General features: G+C 37.9%; 1 protein-coding gene across 1 annotated transcript; it reads right to left on the reverse strand.

The window, feature by feature from the left end:
* Nucleotides 1-419: 419 nt before the first annotated feature.
* Nucleotides 420-26,486, reverse strand: SEPSECS (Sep (O-phosphoserine) tRNA:Sec (selenocysteine) tRNA synthase; the record flags this gene model as incomplete). Its single annotated transcript, XM_083861909.1, has 11 exons — nt 420-6,090; nt 7,199-7,289; nt 7,899-7,992; nt 15,496-15,587; nt 15,711-15,840; nt 17,976-18,078; nt 21,524-21,677; nt 22,223-22,381; nt 22,470-22,588; nt 24,803-24,957; nt 26,373-26,486. The coding sequence occupies 11 exons, from the start codon at nt 26,484-26,486 to the stop codon at nt 5,841-5,843; spliced, it is 1,461 nt and encodes a 486-aa protein (XP_083718035.1). The 3' UTR covers nt 420-5,840.
* Nucleotides 26,487-27,193: the final 707 nt, after the last annotated feature.

A 27,193-nucleotide genomic window follows, 5' to 3' on the forward strand; every position in this document is an offset into this window, starting at 1 on the left:
CAGAATTACTCAGTGGGGTGAGGGGAGAACAGAGTACTGGAAATGCATAGTATTAGAGAGTAGGCTACTACTGTGATGAAATGAGAGCTACATTTTGACAGTATTCTCTGGTGCTTGTACTGTGCAGGAGGTCAAGACTTCACTATACATACTCTGATCCTCCTGGAGACTCAACACTTCCTCAGCTGCACAGCAAGAATTTCAGGTTGTTTCTATTTTTATGAACTTTACAGACACTTTCCTCATCTTCCATTTAAAAATGTGTCTTTACTATATCCCAAGCCTCTACACCCACTCAGCTATTTGCTATTGCAATAGATGCTGTATAGAATCAGAAGCCAGAAGACAATGAGAGTACTAAGCAGACCTGAATTTAATCAAGAGTTTATACAGTATGTTGATTTTTATACAGTATGTTGATTTTTTAAAAAAAGACATTTCTCTAGAAAATAATAATAGATAAATTATTCTCCCTCAACAGCTACATTTCTCAGTTTGACGTATTATAGACCAAACTAAGCTCTTTTCCCTTCTGCAGTTCCTCAGACTCCAAAAAGTTGCAGGTTTAAGTTCTCAACAGTAGTTGTGTCTGCAAACTAGTTCTACTTTGCATGTACTTGGCAGCCCAATATCAAAGTAAAGCAGGAATGCTTTCCCCTACTGGGCACCAAATTCTGCAGCTAGAGCTCAGAGCTGCACCCATGAACCACCAGCTGCAGTGCTGGAGCAGTGCACCCTGCCCCAGTGCCTACAGAGGTAGCACAGAAATAGTTTAGGTAAGGGACAAGAATAGCTGCAAACATTCTTTACATGAGTTTCCATACCAATATGAGTTTTATATGTCACAAGAGTCAAACACACACAACCAATGTAGAAAACTTCAAAAACGTTGGTGACCTTGCTCCTTTTCCCTGTATTTTGGCCATGTGCTCCTCTGGTACACTTCAGTCATAGGAAATTGGCCTCAGAAAGAGTTTTTTGAGAAAACAGATCAGTAGTAATGCTACGTGTTCATCTTGAATTCCCAAGTGGTGTGTTCCTACTTGGGATGCCTAGAAAAAGATCACTAACACACACACACCTCTGGTGCTGTCATAGTATGTGTACATGACCAATGCCACTCTCCGAACAGCAGTAGGTGTAAGATGGCAGCCTAACATTTGCAGCCCTTTGAGAACAAGTAATAGGAAAGCTAGTACCCAGCTGAAGCCCTTGCAGTCTTTCTTTTCACATTAGGTTAAAAATCAAAGAGTTAAAATTCCACTATAACTGACTCAGCCTGGATCAGAATACAGGATCTAAGGGCAAATTAAATTTCACCATCCACATTAAGAAATCAATTCAGCTTCTGAACTGGATCAGCTTTGAATTTAGTTGAAATGGTTTGATGAAAGACTCCTGTCCAGCAGCAGATATAATTATCACACCCATCTTAATTGGATCATGAACTTGACTGTAGGATCCCCAAAGGAGTATTGAAAGCTTGGTCCAGTTACACTGAACTTGGTCCAGAACACTGAAGCTTATCCATCAAGATAAATATATTACCAGTTCTTTGATACAACAGATGCTTGATGAGTAATGGAGCAAATGCCGTTTTAACTATATTTTTTTAAAAAGGATTATTAAACTGCACTAAAGTGTATGCTGTTATCTTTGAGTGGAAAAACGTGTATTATATGAAAAACAATTATTACAGAGCACATGGAACACAACTTTTCAAGCACAAGTTTCAGAATTAAAAATATTTGAACAAAGATTCTCTGTGGAATGTCATTTTGTAACCAATTCAAGGCTTTAAATAGCTATTGTTTAAAGAAATTATCAGCTATTGGAATTGTTTTCCCTTCAGATTCCAAATCCTGTCAGACCAGGGTGATTAAAATGTTGCGTTAAAAAAAAAAGGGCGGGGGGAGAAGAGGAAAAGGCAATCTAATCTCCCCTTATAAAAGTAAAAGCAGCAACTCAATTTTTAAAGTATCATGAACAAAAGGCTGTAGCCCATCTATCATTCACATATGGATCCATGTAATGATTCTTCAATTAGAATTATTATCTGTACAGCAGCTGAAGACTGAGAACTGCTGATACACTGCAGATGAGAACATTTGCTAGTCTCTGGGCTCCAGCCTTTCTTAAAAAATGATGATCACACAATATAGATTGCTCGGTTTATATGTGTATTAAGCTGCAATGCCAGCATTTACATTTGCAACATTACAATTTTGCTTTCTTAGGCTCAAGAGAATTTGCTGCATCTGGTAGATTGTATTTGCTTTGTATCTTAGGCAATTGTTATGAGCAAAGCACAAATAGGCAATATTATTGCTCCAAGTCTTTTGTTTTGTTGATTATCTCAGATACTACCAAAAAAAGTAAACTAAGAGTGGGCCTGTGAGATGGGTCATTCAGTGTCAGTTCACTTGCACTATATTATCCCAGTGCTATTTTTATAAGGCACAGCCATCTGCTCCCTCATTTCTTCTGCCTGTATAGAACCAGACAGTCTAAGATGCAACATCAGAGGGAAAGAAAAGCACCTCACACAACAGTTGCAGGCCCTGTTAGGGGGGGAAAGTCACTTTGGTGATTCAGACTGAAGCAACCTGAGCAGTGCCTGCTTACCCTTTGCACTCTAACATGCTAACTATGTGACCTAGAAGATGAGGGAGAGGTAGCTACATAAACAGTAGCTGTGAGACAGCCTTACTAAATGGCCATCTCTTCCTGGTGTTTGTACTAAGGATTCCTGCTCTACAAACCTTGAGTATGTTCTGAAGCCCAGGCAGCCTTGCCAGATTTCTCCCTCATAATACAGAAGCTGGAGGCAGCAAGTTGGCTTCTACAGACTTTTGAGCCATGTGAAAGCCTTTAGAGATGATGTAGAGATTAGGAAAAGGGCTGCAACTTAATTAAGAAGCTTTTCTACTTCATTGTACAATCTTGGAAAGATCTTAATAAAAGGCAAATACTGCTCATGTATTTGTTATTTGTTTTACCCTGTGCAGTTTGATATCTGTCCATGCCACTGCCATCTTTCACAGTGCGACTTTTAGTGGGTGAGAGCTGCCGCCATAGCCATGAAATCTCCCTGGAACTGTTAAACAAAGGAAATGAAACCTCTGCTCGTAGGTATATGCTCCAGTGTTATTTCACTACTTTATTATAGGCATTACTGAATAGAGAATAAGAAATTTATACTCTTACTTGAAAAATACTTTTTATCCTCTACTGAATCTACTGTTTCAAATATGCTGTATAGAACCATTTACTTGGAAGGATATTGCCATTTGAATTACTTAAAATTTCCTTACATTTATGTGACATTACAGAATGCTCTGAAGACATCTATGGGGATAAAGCAAGAAAACAAAACTGAAAACTGGTACAAAAGCTTACCAAAGCAATATAACACAAATACTTAGTTCAAGAGTTTATACATTGTGGTGGGACACATTTCTCAAAATATTTTAGATTTTCTCATTTCAGGTGGCTTCACTAAGATCTGTGAAGGACTTGAATTACACAAATTTTCTATTTGTTTTCAATTAAAGCCACCATCTATTTTTTTTAATAAAAGGTTTAAGAAGTAAAAATCAAAAACTACTTAGGTCTGTGAACTCTTGTCTAGAGCTTTGTTGAAATTTCAGCTTTGATTGCAAATGAGAAACATTTCAAAGACAGAAAAAAATTAATGGAGGAAGCAGTTCAATCTGCGTTAGAAGTGACTAAATTACTTTCAGCAGATAATTTAGTATGAGACCAAGAAAAGGCAGAAATGTCTTCCTCTCAGAGAAGCAACTGCTGTGTTTTTTTATTCAGAATCAGAATATTACTAATCAAAATGTGCTTATTTTAGCTGCTATCACACCTCCCTAAACTCTTGTAGTAATAGTGCTAACATTCACATTCTGTGACTGGTCATCTAAATCAATAATTTATACTCATTCAAGCAATATCAAAAACCAGGAAGAAAGGTATCACTAACAGCTGGTGGTTTTCACTGGCTGCTCTGATATACAGAATATTAAGGCAGTAAGCTGCAGAGATGTGTCTCCAAAGTTTGTGGAAATTTTACTGACTGGAAAACCTGAGGTACAATATGCTCTCATTAAAAAAAAAAAAAAAAAAAAAAAGGGAGGGAAGGAGGGAGAGAAGGGGAAAGAGAAAGAGAGAGAGAGAGAGAGAGAGAGAGGGAGAGAGAGAGAAGACAAGCTGCTTACATCTCCCTACTGCCAAAAGGGCTCAGTGGCCAAGTTACCTGACATGTCTCCTAGGATGTGTTTGTACAGCAAACAACAATGGTGACTGCAGTCTGGGGAGCTGTACCTGGCACAAGCTTTAATCAATCTCATGTGTAACTCCAGCAATAACAATGTGGAAGCAGCAGTTCAACTTAAGCTGAAGATACAATGGACCTCATTAAAAGTGAGAGCACCTTCATGATAATTAGCACATTATTAACTCCCACATACTCACCTTTGCCTGAATTCATTTGAATGTGCTGGACAGACAATCTCTCAAAAGCTCCACTATTTTGATTAAGTGATTTAGAGGGCTCTGAAGGATACATGTCTCAGATCCCACCCAACAAAATAACTAATAAATTTCCTGGCATTTAGAACTCATTAATTGCGGTATCCTGAACAACACTACATTACTGACAGACAAAGAAAATGTCTCTGAACATTATGCTTACTTTGAACAGTAAATTACATAGAAGCTATGTACAATGTAGTAAGCACATTTAAGAATAACTACACATTTTGCAACCTGCACCACTGTCACTCCAGTGATATGGAACCTTTGTTTGAAGAACAGACTCTGAATCTATTGTTTCTTTAATGAATTCAAATCAGCAACTGCACAGATCCACAGAAGCAGCAGTGCCAATGGCAAGAGACACTACAAAAATGGAAGTAAATAAATTTCAACAACAGTGGACTAAAAATGCCAAAATACTCCCAGCTATCACTGGCTCCTAAAACTGATGCATTAGTCCTACATGGCATTCCTCCTTTTTGATCTGATCACAGTGAGTTTTTGATCTGATCACTCAACTGAAGTGGAAGAACAAAAATAAAAAAAAACCAAAGCCAAAACAAATACCTCTTCACACCCTCTGACTTTCAGTATTAAAGCTCCTTTGGGCTGCTGAACTATGCAAATGTCTTCAGGAGCTGAATACTGACAGGATATGAGGCACTCTAGGTTCTTCTTTGCCACTGGAGGCTGACTACTTCTAGATAGTTCATGACAGGTAAGAACACCTGAAAAACATTACTATTCCAACTCTGTCATTTACCTATGCAGTTTGAACACTGTAGTTAGTCAGTGCAATTCCAACATTTGCATAAATCTTTGAAAAGAAACTAAAAGTGACACATTCACCGATGAAGAAGAAAGTATTTTGAGAGCAGAGAAACGTGTTGTTTGGATGGTCTATACCTAGGAGGGAATTCAGTCACTGCAACAGAAAATATTGTTAAACAAAAACATGTGAATAAACATACCATGATTTGGTAAATACTGGTCCAAATAGCCACATATGGATTGAAAGGCAAACTCTTAGTCTTTGTGTACAGAAAGTTTTACTTTGGCAGATATTAAGTGCATTTCATACATTGCAAAAAACTGGTGTCTGGTCCTTTGTTCTTGGAGAGAGTATCACCTACTTTCTTAGAGCTGAAATCCACCCAAACTTTTATTATTGTTTTCAATAACAAGAATATAAGCTCAGGAATAGATTTTTGTACTGCAGATGCACAGTCCTAACCCAATACAAACCTAACATACTTCAGACAAAACCTTATCTTCCTGTGTTACTAAATCTGTATCTTCTAGTCCTTGAGTTGTTCTGTGGCTGCGTTAGCATCACTTATTTCATTTATACTTTTTTCTTGCTTTGCTTCTTTTCTAAAAGTCTTCAAACACTTGTCAAGTCTTTTTAGGAATACATCTACATCTTGCTTTTTAATTCCAATTGCTGAGGCAGCATTGAGGTAAGCACAAGGATAGTCATTTGCATGTGACATAAAGCCTTTAAACGTGTAGTTATTCACAGTCTGTACAGACCCACAGGGAACAACCCTGAAACAAACAAACAAAATCACAACTCAGTTGAAGATGTCTTGACACTTTATGTGGTACTCTAGATTGAATACAATTACACAAATTCCTACTGAAGTAATGAGTTGCTATTCCTACCACTGATGCTCAGCACCAGCATAACTTAAAATCTGTTGAAATGCCAGGTTAAACAGTATATACTACAAAAGAACTGCTTATGTATCAAAAGGGAAAACCTGAAACCTTCACATCAGGCAAACAATTGGAAAGTTTTAACTTCAAAAATTGAAACTTTTGAACAATTTCAGCCAAAGATTGTTAAAACTGCAGGCAAATTAAACAGAGCATCTAACCACAGTATATATAGATTTACTGTCATTCATCTGTGCAGGAAGTGGAATAATCCAAGCTAATGAAGCATACCTTCTGACGTGGAAACATTCAGCTCTGCTACAAAAAAAATAACATTAAGTATATGACAGAAGTTAGCATGGCAGCAGTAATACTCAGATTAAGGAATGCTGCCAAAACAAATTTTAAATCATTCTCTTCTTCTAAAAGGTTTAAACCAAAATCATTAAAATTATTTGGCTGGCATTTCATTGTAACAGTATCTCTAAGAATAAATTCAGCTCAAAATGGCTCAGGTTATAGATTTTTACTATTTTTTTTTAACACAATTAGCTCCAGAAAGCAGATTTTTTTTTCCATTTGACAAAAAGCTATGTAGAATATTAAAAGCTTATTCACTTGACATCCAGCATAACCATATTTGTGTTGCAATAAACAAAACAAAGATCTTCTGTTGTAGCTTACACCTAAAATTTTAAGATCAGACCACACCTGAAAACTAGATGAAATCAAGGAATACTAGGGAATAATGACACTAAATTAAATGGGCATAGATTATCTATTTAGGCTACCAAAGTGGACATAGAAAGTCTCACTGCTAACTCAGGCAAGGAATTACTACGCTATAACAGTGATGATGAAAGGGTGATTACTCTCTAACTCATTATTGTTATACTGCCTTCTGTAATCACTACACAATTGTATAAAACACTTCACAGGACTTTGTACAATATATGCTAATACACCCCCCCACTCACCCAATTTTTTAAATTCATACCTTGCTCCAGAAACTTGTCTTGTGAAAAGCATAGATCCAAGCTGGGTAACAGCAGCATCATTAGTTTCATCGAGATTCTTCAGTGACATGGCTAAAGTAACATAAGGTCAGGTTAAAACTGCTACAAAGCTGCCTTTTCTCTAAAGAACCAGCACAAATGACATGTTGCTTTCCAACAGCAAGAATTGAGCCAGATTTTTGTGTTGACATTAAAAAAAAAACAACTAACCAACCAACCAAACACCCAAAACCAAACACTGTCATAGATTACTTCCTTGGTTAGGCCACATGCAGATTCTGTGCAAGTGGGCAGTATTATTTTGGTGTTCAGCAGAATTTTTGGTTAGAACAAATATCTTGTGCAGGAATTCCATAATTTCTTTTATAAACACTAAGATGATGAGTAATTACACCCTAATTTAGTTTTAAATCTATTTTTTATGAAGTATTACTACATGCTAGCATTTTCAGCCTGTCTTGTATTTCTTTCTGTCAAATAAATACGGTGGACAGGAGCAAAATAATGGGACCAAGTTACTACTCTACTTTTATAGCAGATTACCTTATTGGTAACCTTATTGAATTATTATTCAATTTAGTAGAGCGTAGTGATGTTTAATATATAGGGAATAGTGTGTGGAAGTGCGTTATGAATCCACAGTATATTACATTTTTTTAAAGTTAAAACCCCAACAATTACCTAAGGAAATGGGATTATGTGGTGTGTCTAACAGTCTCTCATTGTGGTTATCTGCCAGCTTCTTCAGCTCACTTGAAAGATATGAAAACATCTCCTGAAAAAGAGATGCAATATTCTTGTTATTAGCTATCAAACAGAGAAAATAGCACCTATTTCACAAAACTGTTACATATCCATTACATCCTACAGGTGCTCAGCTGATTCTCTTTTCATGTGGACCAAGTAAGTGGATTGGACAATTCTCTGAAATAATTCTATAAAGGAACAGCTCCATTTCCTGAACACTGTTCTTATCTCTCAAGCTGATACAGAAGTCTCTATCTGGTCTAATATATGTGCTTGGGATGTCATTCATTCTCTCTGTGGCCCTGAAACCTAGGGAGCTAAAAAATCTTGAAAAGATTCCCACTGCACAGCAGGTCTTACTCCACCCTACTTTTCAAGAGCTTTCCCATACCCTAGAGCCCCCTAAGCCACTGAGAATGAACTGTTATCACAGATGGCCACGTTTTTGGCCAAGTGTTGTCTTCTCTCCTTTAATACATTCCAGACTAAAAGCATTACATTTTGTTACCATGTATCACACAATCACATTTCCCTAGTGCAGAGACTTCTTTTTCTGCAAGGAATAAAAATCCAGTTCTTAAAGAGACTCTAAGTACACATTTGACTGTATTTTGTTTCATACAATATACACTCTCCTGAATATTCAGCTGTTGAGCAGTCTGTCCTTTTTCTAGGACCCCCCTCAAGCTGACGATAAGAATGGAAATATCTGAATTTCTGCTATCACTTAATTGGATTGCACCTTTACTGTGAAAGTGTCATAAGACAGATTCATAAATACTTTGGCTCAGATACAAATCACACTGCACATAAAAGACTGCCTCTCTTACATCATCTGTATTTTATATCCTCCCTCTTTCCCAGTACTAATCTATGATAATTGCTCATGCTCTTCCTCAGTTTAATATATTCCTCTTCAGATATCAGCCCCAAACACTTATGGACAGAGTGAGAATAGACACCATTCTTCTTATTGTAAACTTCAGCTGTTTTTCTATCTTTTTTTAATGCTTAGTCTCTCATAAAAACTAGCAAAACCATACAGACACTGGGTAGCCTTTTTAAAAGATATTAAACACCAGGCTTCTCCTCTTTCAGGCCATAAAAATTGTCCTGCTTATCTGCTTTAGTGTGACTGCCTGTTTAAGCATTCTCATCAATTTCTGGACCTGACAAGTGATTTTTCATTCTTTAAATAGAATTACCTCTTCTGTTTGTAGACCAGTATCCTGCTTTGACCTGTGGACTCTGACAGATATAAATTACAGCTTGTGACCAAAATTATGCTTTTGAACAGAACCTCCCCAAGGTCTTATGAAACCAAATGAGCTTTGTGGTACCTAAGCAAGAAGAATGTTACAGCTGCTTTTCTTGAACCACTGCAGGAAACCTCGCCTCCCTTTGTGAGTGACTAAATGAACACAGCTCCCCACCTGTACTTCCTAATACCATAGAACAAATTCAGATGGAGAGAAAAAAGTACCCTCTTACTGTCTAAATGAATCAGGCTGTTGATACAACTATCCTCAAAAACATAAAGCTTCTATAATACTTGAAAAAAGAAGAAAAAAAATTGGGAGGTTTCTACATTTAATTATCAGAACATGAAATCTGTGAAAAATAATTCTTGTTTCTGGAAAATCAAGTGATTTTGTGGTTTCAGTTCAGAGTTTATTTACAGTTCACTAAGAGAAGCTGAAAAATATTTGTTTCAAATGTTAAGACACTTCTGCCCTTCCTTTGGTTCCTCAATATATAAGCACATTATTAATTTGTTACTTTCAATGATAAGCATCACTAATGTACTAGCCCTTTTATTAGTATTTATTTTGGAATACAAACCATAAACTAATATGTGCTCCCTCTGCTGGCTATATACTTCCTAAAACTGAACCAAAATATTGTAGAGATACACATAAATTGTGCCTACTCTGAAGATATTATTGGTGAAACTAGCACTGAGAAAAAATATACTGGAACAAGACCAATTTCCAAATAATTTTTGTGTGTTGTACCTAGGAAATGCTCTGATAAATCTCTTACAGCATTACTGAAAGGAATACTGGAAATACTACTGAAAGTTAGTATAAAAAGTTACCCACTGCATAAATATATTAAATTTAATTAAATCTGTTAAATGAAATTAGGTTAATAGATGAACTTCTACATACATAGGAATACATTAAAAAAAAGGAGGACAGAAATATGGCAAAAAAAATTCCACGTATGTATTTTCATCAGTTTGACTAAAGCTCCATGAACACAAATTCAAAGTTTCCTGTTTTTATTAACAATATGGTTTTGCATCTTTCCATTGGAAGCCCTGTAGATATTTTATAGTTTCAGAAGTTTGTTGCAAAATAGATTAACTGCCTTTCCAAACAATGGATTAAAGCAATATTTTTGGGAGGTCAAATCTATAAGCGACCTCCATTATGAAATATTTCTCTTATATGGAAAATTTATAAGCACTCTAAGCAATTATATATAATTGAGCTCTTACATAATAGATTTTCTGTAGCAGGCACATAAGTTTTCTCCAATGAAGCCAACTATTATGCTAAAGTTACATTGAATAACTCAAGCACCGCATGTCAGTTAAGTTTCGTTATTTAATTCACTCTTTTACTTTAGAAACTTATCACAAAACTTCATTAGTTTAGACGAATGCTAAACTATGTGGAAATCTCTTTCACTTCTGGTTCTTTGAGCATCTAAGCCAACAAAACACCTTAAACAAAGAATAAGTCACCAACAATGTCTGCATCAAATAGGCCAAATAACTCAATTGTTTGGATGGAACAGTCTACTTCGACATACATAAAAATATTTTCAAGAAGTGTTGTAACAATCATTAAAAACATTTGAATCATACTATATTTATACTATAAAACTTTTTTTAACAGAACCTACACTAGTAGAAGTGACTCATCATTTGTTGCTCCATTATGATAGGGACTGTTCTTGCAAATGAAAAGAACAAGAGAGAAACAAATACGGAAAAAGCCAGTAACTCCAGAGAAAAAGAAGATAGGGGTACTGAATAAGCCATCAGTCCCATACCAGCTGACAAAGACACAACTGATGAAGGCCAGAAAAGCTTTTGTGCAGGGTTGAAACTATCCTAGCTGGCTCTAACCACCCAGCTTGCTTACACTCTGAGTCTCTAACACTCTGCCCTCCTCCCTGCATCACTCTCATCTGAAAAGACGAGCTGTCCTCAGGGAACAGCCACAGAGCCGCTTGTGGTGCAGAAGAGGACGTTGTGCAAGAGTCATTTTACAGCCTCTTCATCCTAGACACAGTCTGCCAGCTCTCCTGTGCTTGCCTGAGACTGATGTGGTCCCATCTTACTTTGCAGCAGCAGCTGTTTTATAATGCAACCATCACAGCCTCTCCTGCTTTGTGCCTCAGACCACTTGGTGCACTGTGCCACCCAGCAGAGGAGCTGCAGTGCTGAACATGGAGACCTGCCAGCAGATGAGAGCCCAGAAGGAGGCTCAGTTCTTGAAATGCAGCCAAACACATGACAAACTGTTGCAGCAGCCCTCTTGTTAGAGGGTAGAAATGAGCCAAGACACAGATTTCTTGTTTATCATAGCATGAAAAGGGTCCTGGTTTACTCCTTACAGCTCAGCCATCCTGACTCCAACCATTCACTGACTCTGGCTGCAGCAGCTCCTGCTGTAGGCTTCCCTTGCAGCCTCTGACTGCTGGTTATCTCCTGCTAAACTACAACTGCAGGGATTAGTTTGCAGACTCTGACTGCAGGCTTTTACCTGGCTAGACTGTGACTGCAGGTTCCAATAACAGGCTCTAATTGCAGACCCAGACCAATCTCAAAGCAGCGATTCTCTCTCCCCAGGATCCTCTTTCTTCATGATTCCCTTTGCTCTCTCTTCCTCCTCATTCATGATTCCCCCTCACCAGCTAACCCACTCCCTTCATCACACTTATCTTTACTGGCTATAGCTGTAACTCATCAGAGGTGAGCCTGTATTGAGTAATTAACACAGCTGTTAATTATCAGGGGCAAGGTCACCTGTATTCCCTTCTCCAACAAACTATACATGTGTGTGTGACACCTGCATGTACCACACACCCTCCTTGGCAGATCCTCTTGCATTGCAGGAATTTTGTTATGGATTTATACTAGAAAGTTTTAAAATATGAAATTAATTACAGAACCTTTACATCTTTATATCCTCTGTATCTAACATATGTGTAATCTACCAGAAAGTGCCCAGTAAGCCTTGCCAATCTAATTTGGTTAACATTTTTTAAAAAGTCTTTCTTAACAACAGCAATCAACACATTTCCTCTTCAGCACTTGCGAGACCTTGAGTTCAGGCTCTGTGACCCACACTTCTCCAACACAGGCTGCTAAGTATAGAGGCCTCTCTGAAATTTCCATTCATGCTTGGCACTTCTTTAGTTACACACCACCATTTAAAACAGTTCATTTAAACTGATTTGCCTCCAGCTACTCTGAAGTTTCAATACGGTGACATATACTTCACATGAGGAAAATCCTCCAATATTCTCATTTTTGACATGCCACAGTGCAAAAAGCTGACTAGAAAAAAAAAGAAGAGTAACAAATGTCTGTCTGGCTTTGAGAATAGCTGATTTTTTTTTACATTTTTAATATCTCTCATTAAATGGTTTTCCTCTCCTTCCATAAGTAGAGCAGCAATACAAACTCACACTGAACTGTACAAGTAATTTATTCCAATCAGAACTACATCAGTGATAACTTGTGAAACATAAACCTAATATTATAATGAATTGTAAAACCCAAACAACTTCCCCCCACTCTGTATGATTTTAAATATTTTAGATACACACTCCATAAGGACATAAAAATAACTCCAGTTTTACTCTCAGAAAGTATGCAGACAGATGGATACCAATATAAAAAGCTCTATCACATCCCACAGTAACACAGAAATGCATTTAAGAAAATGAGAATTATCTTGATTGTTAAGTCTAATAAGGAAATCCATAACTGCTGTAAACAAAATAAAATCATCACCTCTTCAATAATACCAGTACAACAATTAGTTAAGGGTATTAAAAGAACCATATTGGATAGTAGCAAGCATTAAACCTGGCCTGTAGGGTTCTCAATGTAAACCCTGAATGTAGGGTTCTTGCTCTCCATGAAATTTGAGATGACAACTAAGCCTGTTGTTTATGCCATTACACAGTACAACTATATTTCACATGGCCTGGTTTAGACCTACACATACACATATGAAAATAGAAACTTTTACCACCTAGAAATGTAAAATAAAGGACATATCATAACCTGTACTGAGGCATCAAAAGTTACTATAAAAATACAACCTTTACATAAAGTTCTTTAAAAGCAAAGATATTAACTAAATTTGACTATGGACAAGCTGTTATCTGCATTGCAAAAGGACCTAGAATCACCTACTGAGATCAGAAAACCACTGTTCTAACCATCACATAAACTTAGAAAAAGGAATTCTGAAAAGTCAGTACTCCTTCATATAGCTACATATAATCTCATACTCTTGGACAACTGCACACTCCACAACTCCTAGCTTATCAAAACAATCTCACACTATGTACATGCTCCTCTCCCTCATATAATCTCTTCCCTTCCTGTATTAAACACTTAATCTGTGTAAAAGAAAAACTGGGCAGATTATTTTGTTCCCTGCTTGTGCAAGACTAATCTCTTCTCAGTAATATTCTGGTTTTCCTGGCCTAAGCTCAAATAACCTGAAGTAACACCCACACGAATGAGGATCAGGTAAAAAGAGAAAAAAAAAACCCTTAAGTTTTTTATAGATGATTTTTTTTGTGTGTGTGTGTGAGTAGGTGCAGCTGCACCAATATAGAAAGGAGTACTCAATGTCAAGCTATAAATAGTTCCTGCTGGAAGCTTAATAGCTCTGCTCTGCTTCCTCAGAGCACAGGCAATAAACTATCACTATTGCATTTTTACAATTCAGGAACAAACAGATTTAAGCAAAAATGTTTCTACTTCCATAGCAAATCCAATAAAAGAAGCATATTTATGCCATATATAAAGCCCTGTTCATGGAGTATATTCACATTTGAAATAAAAAGACCTGAAGTTGTAAAAATATAATACTGTATTCACTTTAAAATTCTACTTCCAAGAAAATTAAATGACTCAAAGTATACAGCTATTCATTAAGATATTTATGAAAGAATTATTATTTATGACTTGGATAATATTTCTCATGCCCTTTATACATCTGCTACTGGTAGAAATATAAGAACAAAATCAGCTTTGTAGAAAACAATAAATTCACTTGAGATTCTTTTGGATATAAGAGTAAAGGGGAAAAAATACAACTCGCTTTTAATGAAGACACAAAACATAAATGGCAATACATACAACAGTCCAGAATAAAATTTTGCAGTAAAGGCAAAAGTGGTAACTGCTTTCAGTGTTTCACAAGCTGTTTTCACTTTACTTGCACAGATCACTTCTTAGTCATTGTAAGGCCACTAAGTTGGTTTGGTTTTCTGTAGTCTAGCCATTCCTGTGGGATCTCAGTTCCAGTACAGAATTTCTGGATGCTTCTATAAGCAGCTAGAAATAAGTTACAGCATCCAGAACTACTGCTCTGCCACATTATCAGAGACACAGCAAGTTGTCAGCAGAAAAGAAATTGGAACATAGTTTTCAAAAAAAATAATGTAACAGATAATGCATAGCTTAAAATTATTAATTTAATAGCACTTAATTCACAGCATTTCCTTATATAAAGCCTCTATAAAAACAATTTCCTGTACTACTATATGAAGAGAGAAAAATCAGGCATGTATTAATTCCAGAATTAAGGATAACTCAAGATATACAAATTCCAAGCTGACATCCACTGGATTTTTGTGCAGTGCAATTATATGCAAATTAAAATCCCTAGTTTGTGAAAAGCAGAAAAGAAACTTAGCTGTGTGTCTAGATGAATAACTAAAATGACAATATTTTTCTCTTTTTGTGGCACTGCATGGTATTCATAACCCAACCAGAAGTTGTAAGACTCCAGAGAATGTGGCACACAAACATTTAATTAAGCACTGTCATAGCACAAAGGCACAATAGGGACACAAGCAGAAGAGCACAGACTCTGGGTTACTCTTGAGTGTGCAATCTCCTGTCCTGGAAGCAGTGTGTCCATGATAAAACAGTATAGTACCTCTCCATTTAAGTTTTTGTGAAAAACTTCTACTGTATTAATCACATTTAGGAACATCAACATGAATACTGTACAAGATAGTAGAGGCCCTCTGTTTAGCCTCCTGGTCTGAACAAACAACAGCATGGAAATCACACTTCCCCATGGAGCACCATTTAGACAAGAAGTAATTCTATTGTACTGACTTTCCAGATTCAGAGCCTCTGAGCTCAGAATAAATTCAATGGCTTTCTAGACAGAAACTGGATTTACTACACAAAGCACTTTTGCAACAACACTTTGTTAACAGCTGACTTCAAGAAAATATTGCTTGCCAAAGAGCTTACCTTTCTCTCTTTCAGTAAATTTTTGTAGCCACTGGTTCCCAGAGACAGAAGTGTAATGAGGACATCTAAAGAAGGAGATGCAGATGCTCTTCCTGAAAAAAAATCCCCAATATACAGATTAAAGTGGCAAAAATAAATTTTATGTGAAAGAAAGCTGATAAGCAAGTTTTCTACAGGTATTCTGTATGGCTGAAATCAGCCCATGAACTAGTTACCTGGATACATTTTGCTGATCTCCTGAATGAAGGACTCGTTGAAGCCAGCAATGATAGCACCACCTACTGGAACCATAAAATTTTTGTCCAAGCTCTGAACAAAAGCATCTATTCTGCCAACTCGAGCACCCTTTATCAAAAAGGACGAAAAAGAAAATCCACAGCATACATTAGAAAAAAGGGAAACATGATAGCACCGTAATTATATAAAAGTACTTTTTAAAAATATATAATTCTTGGAACTCTCAGATACCGCATTTGTGATCAAAACATAAAAATCACAGTATTACCTCTTTTAGCACAGCTTACCATTAGCACCCTTGTCTGCCTAACATAGTACCTTACAAATTCCCGTTTTCCTGTGATTTAAGATATGGATTTTAGTTCCTGCAAGATTAAGTGTAGCTCCTTTTCAGCAACAACCAAACAGAAACTCCTCAAAATTTAATGGGAATTATACAGTTAAAACTATTCAATCCTGAACACTTTTTACAACTCTTACAATAAAAGGCTACAAGTTAATGCTTCATTAGCAAAGCTTTTTTCAATACATATATAAATTTGCATTAAAAACAGGCTTATTACAGCACTCCTTCTTCTAAGGCTGCTTTCAAAATCAAGATTCAAGTAATTTCTTACAGCAGATATCCCCCACATCCTTGTACATAACCTCTCATATTTTCAAAGGAAAAAAAAAGTAGATTCTGCAGTACACCTTCAATATGAGTAGCATGTAACTGTGAACTGTACAATTAAAAAGTATGCAGCATAAGAGAACTTGAAAATTGGGTTAAACCCCATACATATCAAAATACATGCAAATACACATTTTTAAGACTACATACTAAATGTAAGAAGTAGAAACAGAGTTAATACCTATGGCAAACAAATGGAAAAAAGTGGAGCCAACTAAACCTCATTAATTAGTTCTATGTTTTGATAGCTTAATGCACAGGACATAGGAAGAACACTCCAAGTTTGTCAGCTTTTTGCTGTGAACATGAATGCCAGCAGCTACCATTTGATTTAACTGACAGGAGACCACCAGAGGAAAAGCACAACATGAAATGGTCTCAAAAGCTTTTTCCTGTGGTACTCTTGCAAGTTATATTCACACTGTGCGCAGCATGTACATATTCCTAAGTATTCATTAATAACTGCTTTCTCATAAACAGAAAATTTTCTAGCACAAATGAATTTTGTAAAAAAATGTGAAACAAATCAGGGCTCAAATCTATATATTTGCATAAGCAAGGAACAAACAACCTATTGAGTCTAGAAAAAACACAGAAACAAACACAGTAAAAAATCTATTTGTAGCATTATAGACTAAAACATTTATCATTAGAACATTTCATGCAGCAAAGCCCAGCACTTCCACAGCCTCATTCACTTTAGTTTCCCACTAAACTTGAGGAGGTTAAATACAATAAACATGTACTAAGTACACTACAAATAAAGCATGTACCATTTTCTATTTCATAAATTCCTTCAGTCTTTCAAGATTTAGAAATGCCAACACGATGTTCTTTCACAATTGTACATTAAGCCGGTCTGTGTCCTGTTAGTAATGTCTTAGCAATCAGAAAAAAAGATGAGCAGTATCTTAAATTGCTAATAGTTCAGGTTGCTCCAGATCCTATTAAAATATAACTCCCTATTATTTTGAATAGGTAACAGAAAAGAGAATACTGAAGAACAATGCACATACAATACAATGAGGAAATATATAAGAATTCTGTTCCATGACTGATCTTAGCTATCAAGCAACCTCTTCTTCAAACTAAGCAGCAACAGAAATTAAACTTTTTTAAACATAACATTGAACTTAAACCAATTTCCTCAGCTATTCTCTGTGCCAACAATATTTGTGCTGCAGTAGAACCCTGTACCTTCATTTAAAAATCTGTAACTCATTCTGTTGAAGGTTTAATTTCTATTTAAGTATGATCCATTATGTCACTTTTAGTCAACTTTAGCAAATATTTTAAGAAAGCTTATTAAGAATATTTTTTCCATTATAAAGACACATGAACATGCACAAAACCTAAATAAATTTAGGGTTCCATAAAAAGCATGATAGAAATAACTATTATGCTTAAATTCTATTTCTGTCTGTTGTGCTTTCCCAAAAAATTGTTCAAATATCAGACATACAGGGGATAACTATCAAAGCTATGAAGCACCTGATAAAATTTGTTAGGTTGTCTACAATCACATATTTACTGATGCTTGCTAAAAATATTGGAAATACACAGCTCCTACCTGCTGGATAAGATGCATACATTTTGAAGACTGAACTCCATATGCATTGTTGACAATATGTGGAATGTCATAATTAGCACAAATCACAGCCAGCTCCTCCAGCCTGTGAGCATAAAATTGCAATTTAGAGAAGCATTGATTACTGTAGCTCATCTTACAAGTCAGACCATTAAAAGACTGAAAGGTCTACAAGGAAGTCAGAATGAGAAAAGTAACTTTTTTGATTAGTACCTCAAGGCAGTATTTGTCACGTTAAGCTATAAAAGTTGAGATCAAAATTCTATTGGCTTTTACATATATTGCAAACTGCTGATCTACTCTGAGATTTTTCTTGCTTCACTTTAAGTTTTGTCTGGACACCGCTGCTTTAGATACAAGCACATTCTGCTTTAGATACAAGTTTTTTGTTGCTGTTGCCTTACTGTTAACTAACATAGCTTTTGCTAGTCATTTCTTTTCTTTAATATTCAGTGTGAACAGTCTATAGCAGTTTCAAGAGTGTCTTGGGAATCAAAAGCATCCTATAAACAGGAAGTGTTACATGTTTCTGTTTATTTCAAAGAACTAGTATTTCCATCCTTTGGCCAGAATCTCACTTGCATGTTTCAGATAAACTGATTAGAGAAAAGAAATTCTTTAAAGGAACGGAGAGCCCTAAAATGTCTGAATATGGACATCAACAAACTGCAAATTTGTTCAGCTATTTACTCTTCACTTGCTTTTAGAACCCCCTGAAGTCACAGTGTGCTCAACCTGGATTGATTAATCAGTCAAATTAAGATTTATGTGAGCACACTGATCATTTTAAGTAAGATCCTTCAGCATGTTAAATATACATATATGCAATACCCTTTTCTGAAGCACTCCAATCATGCTAGATTAAAAAAAAAAAAAACCACCCTCATGATTCTCCCCAAACTTTTGAATTTATTTTAGAAGTAGAATCTATTTGAAAAAATTAGGCAACATAAAATAATTTAAAGTGATGATAAAGTTAATATATCTTTAAAAAAAATCAGGAAGCTCTATTTCCAATGCATTTTTTACCCTATCTCCTTCTGTACAGCCTCTATCTGTAATTTACTGACATACATATAAAACGTGACAGAGTATGAAAACATTTTCCAAGAGGTGACATTCCTTTGCATTCTATTTCTGTAACATTGTCTAGTGTTGTTCTGCAATATAAAATTCTGCTGCGAGTGTCAAATTAAATTTTCAAAATATAAATCCTTAGGAAATCATCATCACCATATTATCCTTAAAAAATCAAAAGTACTTTATGATTAGGAAACACCAGTAATATAATGTACATATTGATCTTCTACAGTCAAGATATTTGCCAGGAGATGCATTTCTAATAATTTTTCACATTTATCAACACAGAATCACAAAATATTCTGAGTTGGAAGGGACTCACAAGGATCATAGAGGCCAACTCCTGGCCCTGCACAGCACAATCCCCAAGATTAACAGCATGTGCCTGAGAACATTGCCCAAATGCTTCTTGAGCTCTGTCAGGCCTGGTGCAGTGACCACTGCCCTGGGGAGCCTGTTCCAGTCCCCAGCCACCCTTTTGGTGAGGAACCTTTTCCTAATATCCAACCTAAACCTCCCCTAACTCACCTTCAGCCCATTCTCTTGTGTCCTGTCATTGGGACCACATAGAAGAGATCAGTGCTTGCCCTTCCTCTTCCCCCCCCCCCAGGAATAATATGTAACTGCAAGGAGGTTTCCCCTCAATCTCCTCTTCTTCAGAGTGAACAGACCAAGGGACCTCAGCTGCTCCTCACGTGGCTTCCCCTCGTTAACAGAGTATTTGAGGGAATAAACAACAAGCAGAGCAAAGCTTTTGCCTTCTGATCTGCTGGTTCTTAATCAGACACATTCCTCACCTTCCAGAGAGCCTCAAAGGAACAGTTTTCCCTCTTACAGGCTTCTTTTCAAGTGCAAGCAGAGAATTCCACCAAACTAGAAACACAGATGGTGTACAGCTATGTATGTTCATCTTTCTCACCTTCTGAAAATTAAAGGAGCAATAACCTATTGCTACAAGTACTGAAAACAGAAAAGTCTCTTTTTTCCTAAAAATATTCTACTGAAGAATTAGATCCATTTCGCAATACAGAATGAGAATGGTACAGTTTGAAGCAAACGATGCACAGCACCGACATGTACCTGCACCTGCTTCTAAGGCCTAGAACGCAGCATTGAAAGTACTACTACTCATGTCATAAAAATAAAGCATTAATGTAAATTGGCTACTGAAGTTCTTAATAGTCACAAATAGAGAAATATTTCCCGGCTTATTCTTCCTTTTTTTCCTCTCCTGTTTGTTAAAGTTCATGAAAAGAAAGCTTTGTTCTTTTTTTCTACTACTGAAAGTAAAGATACATAATTCTGCTAAGTACATAAACCAACTAAAAAGGACACTTTCCCTTTGGTTGTCTTAAATACAATAGTTTTAGAAACAGCTTACAGCATCAGCAGGTAGAACACTGAGAAAGAGCATTTATACACTACAGAATCACTCCCACAGAGTTAAACAGTACTTCAAAGGAAAGCCACAGGTACAGCAGCCATACAACTACTTGAAATTTTAAAACGTGACCACCACAACTAAGTAAATTCTTACAAATGCAGATATTTAAAAACAGACATTTAAAATGGCACCCTCCAGAAATGCTGTCAGGGTTTTCCTTCCTATAGGAAGATGAAGATTATGGCCTTCAATAGTTGATAGTTTCTTTTAAACAGAAAGTACATTCAAATCTTTCTGTATCTGTGGTATACCATAACATAGTGCCACTACCTAATAATTCATCTCTCAGTTGTAGAGGACAAAACAATCGCAGCATGTCAAAAAGAGGAAGCAGATAAGGAGAAGATTAATTTACCCAAGCTATAAAGCAGACCATTCAGCTTTGAGAGCTGTGATTTAAGTTAGCCAATAAATCTACAAGTCAACTTCAGGCAATGTTCATAGTATTCTGACAGAATTATATGGTTTTAACTCCCATCTTTCCCTCTAGCAACTAGGTTAACCTATGATAAATACTGGGGGTTTCTTAAGGTAGGTGAGGACAGTGAAATATATTTTTACTTGCCACATTTCAGAGTCAATAACATTTCTTTCCTATGCTTGTGGAGGAGGAGAGTAGAAAAGGCAACAGTAATATTAAAACATTGCATCAGCTATGGAGCTACATTTCCTGGATTATGTTTTCATGAGAGTCTACTTTTACTACTTGAATGAAATTAAAAAAAAAACCACTAGCAAAATGACATTAATTTTACCACAAGACAGCAACATTAACCTCACTTATATGACAGAAGAAAAACCTTCTGTGTAATTCTCACATTTTAAGTATACTTTCCTGGAAGGGGATTAAAGAACCTTTACTAATTGTTGGCAGAAGCAATTTTAGGAAGATGGACGGTTAAAATACAGAGGTGTTGGTTGGTTGGGTTTTGTTGTTGGGGAGTGAGGAAAATGTTTATTTGTTTTAACAGTAACAAATAACACACTTCTTACGAAGACTGCTTACCTATCAGGTACTCTTGGAGCAAAACAAGATGTTGTAGAATGCACACAAAGAATATTTTCAGCACCAAGAGCCTTGATTTTGGCCTCCACTGCTTTGAGGTCTGTCCTTAACTCATCACCTTCTAATACATTTTCTATCACCACAGGCTCAAAACCTGACCAAAAAAAAGCAAGAACTGAATATAACTCAACAAGTCTCTGACTAATTGTGGGGGTTTAGTTCTAGTATACATCTGAAAAACACTTCACACTACTATTGTTTTAATAGATTCTAACAGAAAAGACTGTACAAATCAGACAGATTGTCACCTTCTGATCACAATTCCTAGGACACAAGTTTTTGCATAAATTTGAGAGATTTGAACCATAAGCTTTGGTCTTACATAATTCTAAGGACAGCAAATTAGGCATCTTACTCTGAGGGCAAACTATAACTTCCTTAATATTGTGTTCTCACTTGACTCCTTTATACACCTGTGTACCACTGCACACACCTGCATTTTGCAAGGAATTAGGAAGACAGCATGCATGTTTTAATTACATGTTAGAAATGAGGAGTGCATAAATAAAGCAGAACTACCATGCATTAGGCCATTTTTTGTATCTTGCTACAAGAATATGAATTGATCACTCTGATAGATGGAAGTTTCATATCTGTTTGAAGAACACACACTATGCCATCAATCAGTTAACTTCTTACCTGCAGTTATCATTGATTTAAAGCAAGATTTCTGGTCTATACGTGGCCAGATAATGTATTTTGCCTTTGGTCTCTTGTGCCTCAATGTTAAAAAACACAGTGTTAGACTCATGCCTGTTGCCATCGGAACCACAAAGCAACTGGTCACTGTCCGGACACCTGCACATAAAAAGCAAGTCAAAAATGAACATGAAGAATCCATTATGTAACTTCACAAACAAGTGAGAGTTTTCATATTTACACCTACCAGCCAGTTTTATAACATCCAGAACTACTGAATTAGTAAGTTTGTTCAAAAGGCTTGAACCTGCAGCTTTAGGCTGTACTGCAGAAATATCACCTGACCTTCCAATTCCATGGATCAACCTAAACAAAAGAAGTTGAAAACACACATCAAGTTTTTTTCATATTGCAAAGGCATAATGCTTGCTGACTCAAGAGAATTTAATTTGATAAATAATTGTGGAAAACTTTGTACCCAATGCAACATCAATATCTGCCACAATCAATTCCATTTTAACAAACTACACATATTTGTATGAAATTCTGGGTTTTTTTTCAACAATAGATTAACGATGTTCCCACATGCAACTAAAAACTTTGAGCAGCAACACCTTTAGCATCTGACAGGTTTTAAGTGCACCTCAGCACTTCTTGATGTTTGTCAAAACAGTATTATAAATACTGACATGCTCAGACACACAACTGATGAAAACAAAAATGAGTTGTCTGGAGTGTAGCATAGGCATAGTGGTATTATAGATCCCCCCTTGACAAATGCTTCATCTTCATAAGGCAAGGAAATAATATATACAAAGCGATACATATCTATATACACACATGGATATATGTATCACTTTGCCCATCTTATACATCTTTACTTCATCTATCATTTTGTTATTCAATGTTATCTTATCATGGAATACTATGTCTCTCTGCATTCTGTTTATAAATTATGGTTATAAACTGCATTTATAAATATTGAACATTATTTAGTTCAGGAATGGAGGATCCTGAAGTAATTTATAAAATACAAACTTACAGAACTAACCTTACCCATGGCTGAAATGCAGCAGCTGCTCAAGTAAGCTAGTAACAGTATACACCTACTTATAGCTTTAATTCCATTTTTGTCTTGGCAACAGAATAAAATGCAGTCCAAGGAGTATATGATGTTCAAAACTTCTTGGAGCATGGTTTTACAGCTTAAATTTATTTTCCTGTTTCGAGTTCTAAGCTGAAATCAACAAACACTTGATAATTAATTGAAACTTACATATAACCCTCCCTCCACCTAAAATATTTTCTTCCCTCATTCCTGCTATGTTCTTAATAGCTGTCTCATATCAGTATTTTTTATTTTGTGCAGATATGTACTCTTCTTAAGAAGTAATGCTCCCTAAGACTGACCCTTTATTAAACTGAAAGGAGAGACAGCTTGAAAACCATCTCCTGCTACCTCCAATACTCCCAGGGTCACCTGTAAAACTTATTGCAGAAATAAGTGGAGGCGACAACACCTTGGTGTTGCTGACACTCACAGGAGAGGTGAGATGCCAGGTGACAGAGCTGCATTGGAGCAACAGTAGTGAATGCCAGTTGAGGCTTCCTCTGGCCAGGAGCCAGGCACGTTTTCTCCAGCACTGTCCAAAAGCAGAACTTCCTCAGATACCCTCCCCTCCCCTACCATGCATATCCTAATCTAGAGAGCTGTATGCAAAACCAAAAAAGCCGAACTGATGTATTACTGGATTTTGCTGTAAGTATTTTACCGTACTGCAGGGCTTATGAAAGCTGTCAAGACTAAGTAACTCATCCTCCATATGTAAATCTTACTAAATTCCTGGCCTCTAATATGTTTTTGTGTTTATCTTTCAATGAGAAACACCCTGCAACTTTCCCTTCATTTTGCTCCTGTTGGATAAAACGTCGCAGCATGGTACTCAGCACAGAACTCAACACACACATATGAAAAAGTACATTGATAAGGAAATTAATGCAGAGCCTCTAAAATTATAGCATCCAACACACCCATTAAGTAAGTGTCAGAAGGGCTAGAAGCTAATAAAAGCTTTAGAGATCTCCTTACTTCATATAAAATCTATTATAGATGGACTGGTGTTTCATCTGCCTATCAACTAATCACATTATAAAGCTATTAACAAATATAATGAAATACAAATAGCTGTTCATGTTCAATATTGTGCAACTACAATGCACAGTAGTTTTTAAGAATATATAGATGAAAAGCTGCACCTTGTTTTAAAAGGTACGTAATGCATAGAGTATTTTAAAACAGTAAGATCTCTGCTTCCCTTGTAGAGGACAACTCAACAACTTCAGATTCTACAAATTCAGCATACAGAACGTAATACTGGCAAAACATTTTTGCTTCATTCAAGACTTTCTAATGTGTTATTACTGAAAATTTAATATAAAAAGCTGTATCAATTCAATTATTGCATTATATTATTTTTCTCAAATGCTATCAAGGTCTTAGACAAACAAAACTACGACAAAATCTGGCACTGGAAAGATTAATAATAAACCTTAATAATTCAAATAGTCTATAATTTGTACCTGTAATGCCTTCGGGCAACAAGTCCTGACGCCACTCTTCCTTCCCTCTCACCAACGCCACAGTTGCCCAGGAAGTTATTGCTATCCATTATAGCAAGTTCATGAAGAAACAATTCAATGGTGCTCTCATCCCATCCATCTTCAGGACATTTCCCCTGAATAATAATAATAATATAAGTACGGAATTTGGAAACAAACAATGAACAATAAACAAAACTTTATGCAACTTGTTTGATTATTGTTACCCTTCTTTCTCATGCTAAGCAGCAGTTTGTATTTTCATTATTCTCTTTTATACTATATAATGTTATAAACCTGTATTCAGAGAAAAGTAAAACAATGATTTTTCTGTGTATTAAATAGAATTACATTGGCACATCCTGACATTAAAACAATCAGGATATTTTTTACCTTCAAGTGTTTCCTATGGTACCCACAAAACCACTGCAGGGTACACATGTTAATTACTCCCTAAAAGACTACAGATTATTTGATGTGTTCTCTAGACATGATGTACAACTACAAGAACTCAACGGTGAAAACTGCACAAAAAGGAAGATATTCCGATATTAGAGAACCAAAAACATGAGCAGCGTTACTGTGGGTCTTTAAGGAGTGGAGCTGAAGCAGAGCCCAAACAGACCCTGGGTATTTACACTGAGGGGCTGAAAGGACCCCACAGAGCAGAAAAGAAATACAGTTTTAATGTAACACATCTTCCTATCTACACATTTTCCCTTCTAGTTGCTATCTAATAGGGAAGGAATCCATTTCCAAAGTATGTCAAAACCTGCAACCAGAAACGTGCTCATGCTTGCGCTCTTTACTGAATTAACAACTGCACCCATCTTTGCAAACTGCAGACAAGATTCTCAAAGGACAGAGACCCACAAAACCACGAGGAGTTTTTATAGGTCCAGAGGCTTTTTCATATGCCCCAGTAACAAAACAGCTCATTCACTAAATCTAATTAGTTTCTGAAGTGTGGTATCAAAGTTAAGTTGGAAACAGTAGATAACATGACTGAGGATTTCAAGAACTGAAACATTGACAGTGATTTTTAGACACCGAAAGCAATGAAATACATTGTTTTGGCACCTTTTAAGCATCACTTTTTACCCCATGTAACAATGACCTAGTATCTTACTGGTTTAAAACATTTATTTAATTGTTCGCTGGGCCTTTCTCGGCAAGTGCACAAACCCAGTGCAGTAATTTTCTTTTCCTCCCCAACGCGGCCTGTCACTGTGGGCTCGGTCACGTCCCCGCCCCCAGAGCGGCGGCTGTCCCGGGGCCGGGCCGGACGGGGCGGTGGCGCCGTGCCCGAGGGCAGAGTCCGCGCGCTCCCGGCCCGCGCGGGGCCCCGCGGCCCTGCCCGGCCAGGGGGGATCGCCTCCCCACCGCACCCGGCCGCTCGTCGGGCCGCTCGGACCGCTGGGAGCCCGCGGCGCGGAGGGCGGGAGGGAGCGGCTGTGCCCCAGTGCGGACGGCGGTGCGCAGAGAGCGGGCTGCGGGGGCGGCTGTGTCCGCTGGGCCCGGTGCCGAGGGCGGGAGGCGGCGGCCCCGTTACCTGCTCCAGCAGCGCCCGCAGGCGCAGCTCGTGCGCGCGGCGGCCCTGCGCCCCCTGGCGCACGTAGGCCGCCGTCACCAGCCGCTCGCTGCAGCCCTGGTTCTCCGCGTTCATGGCCGCGCTGCGCCGCTCCCCTCCCGCGCCGAGCGGCTCCGCGCCGGCCGGGCACTTCCCGCCGGGAAGGGGCGGGCACGGGCCGGGCACGGGCTGGGCTGGGCGGGGCACGCAGCGCCGCCGAGCCCCGGGGCCCCGCCCCGCCGCCAGGGCCGCGCAGCGGGCAGCGCTCGGCGGGCCCGCCCCGCCCGGCCCCTCCCGGCCCCTCCCGGCCCCTCCCGGCCGCCCCCGGTGCCGGTGGCCCGCGGGGAGCGGGGCCGAGCTCGGGGTCTGTCACAGGCGGCGTCCCGCGGTGGGAGGCGGCTGGCCGGAGCCCACACTGCTGGGCTGGGCCGGGCAGAGCCGGCTCGTGGCTGGCTGTCCCCGCCCCGCAGAGTTCAGCCTTAGGCTGCTGGGAACACCCGCGGGCCTCCCCGCTGGGCCCGCCGGGCCAGGGCGCCCTTTGCTCCCCGGGACTGTCTGTGGGCACCGGTCCTTATGGGACCATTCTCGGGGAATAGCAGCAGCGGGCTAGGGCTGGGCGCGTAGCCCAAAACTGCATCACAGGGACCAAGACATGTTCTTACTCAGCGAGACCTATTTTAAAATTATTATTATTTTTACACAGTTTGGGCAAAACCAGTTACACCAGCCGGAGATCTGGGCCAGGCTTTGCACCTTTAAACTGGTCACTGGCAGTGGAGCCTCAGCAGGTGGAAATTTCCCCG

This window comes from Zosterops lateralis (genome assembly GCF_965231275.1).
Source record: "Zosterops lateralis genome assembly, chromosome: 5".
NCBI classification, from domain to species: Eukaryota; Metazoa; Chordata; class Aves; order Passeriformes; family Zosteropidae; genus Zosterops; species Zosterops lateralis.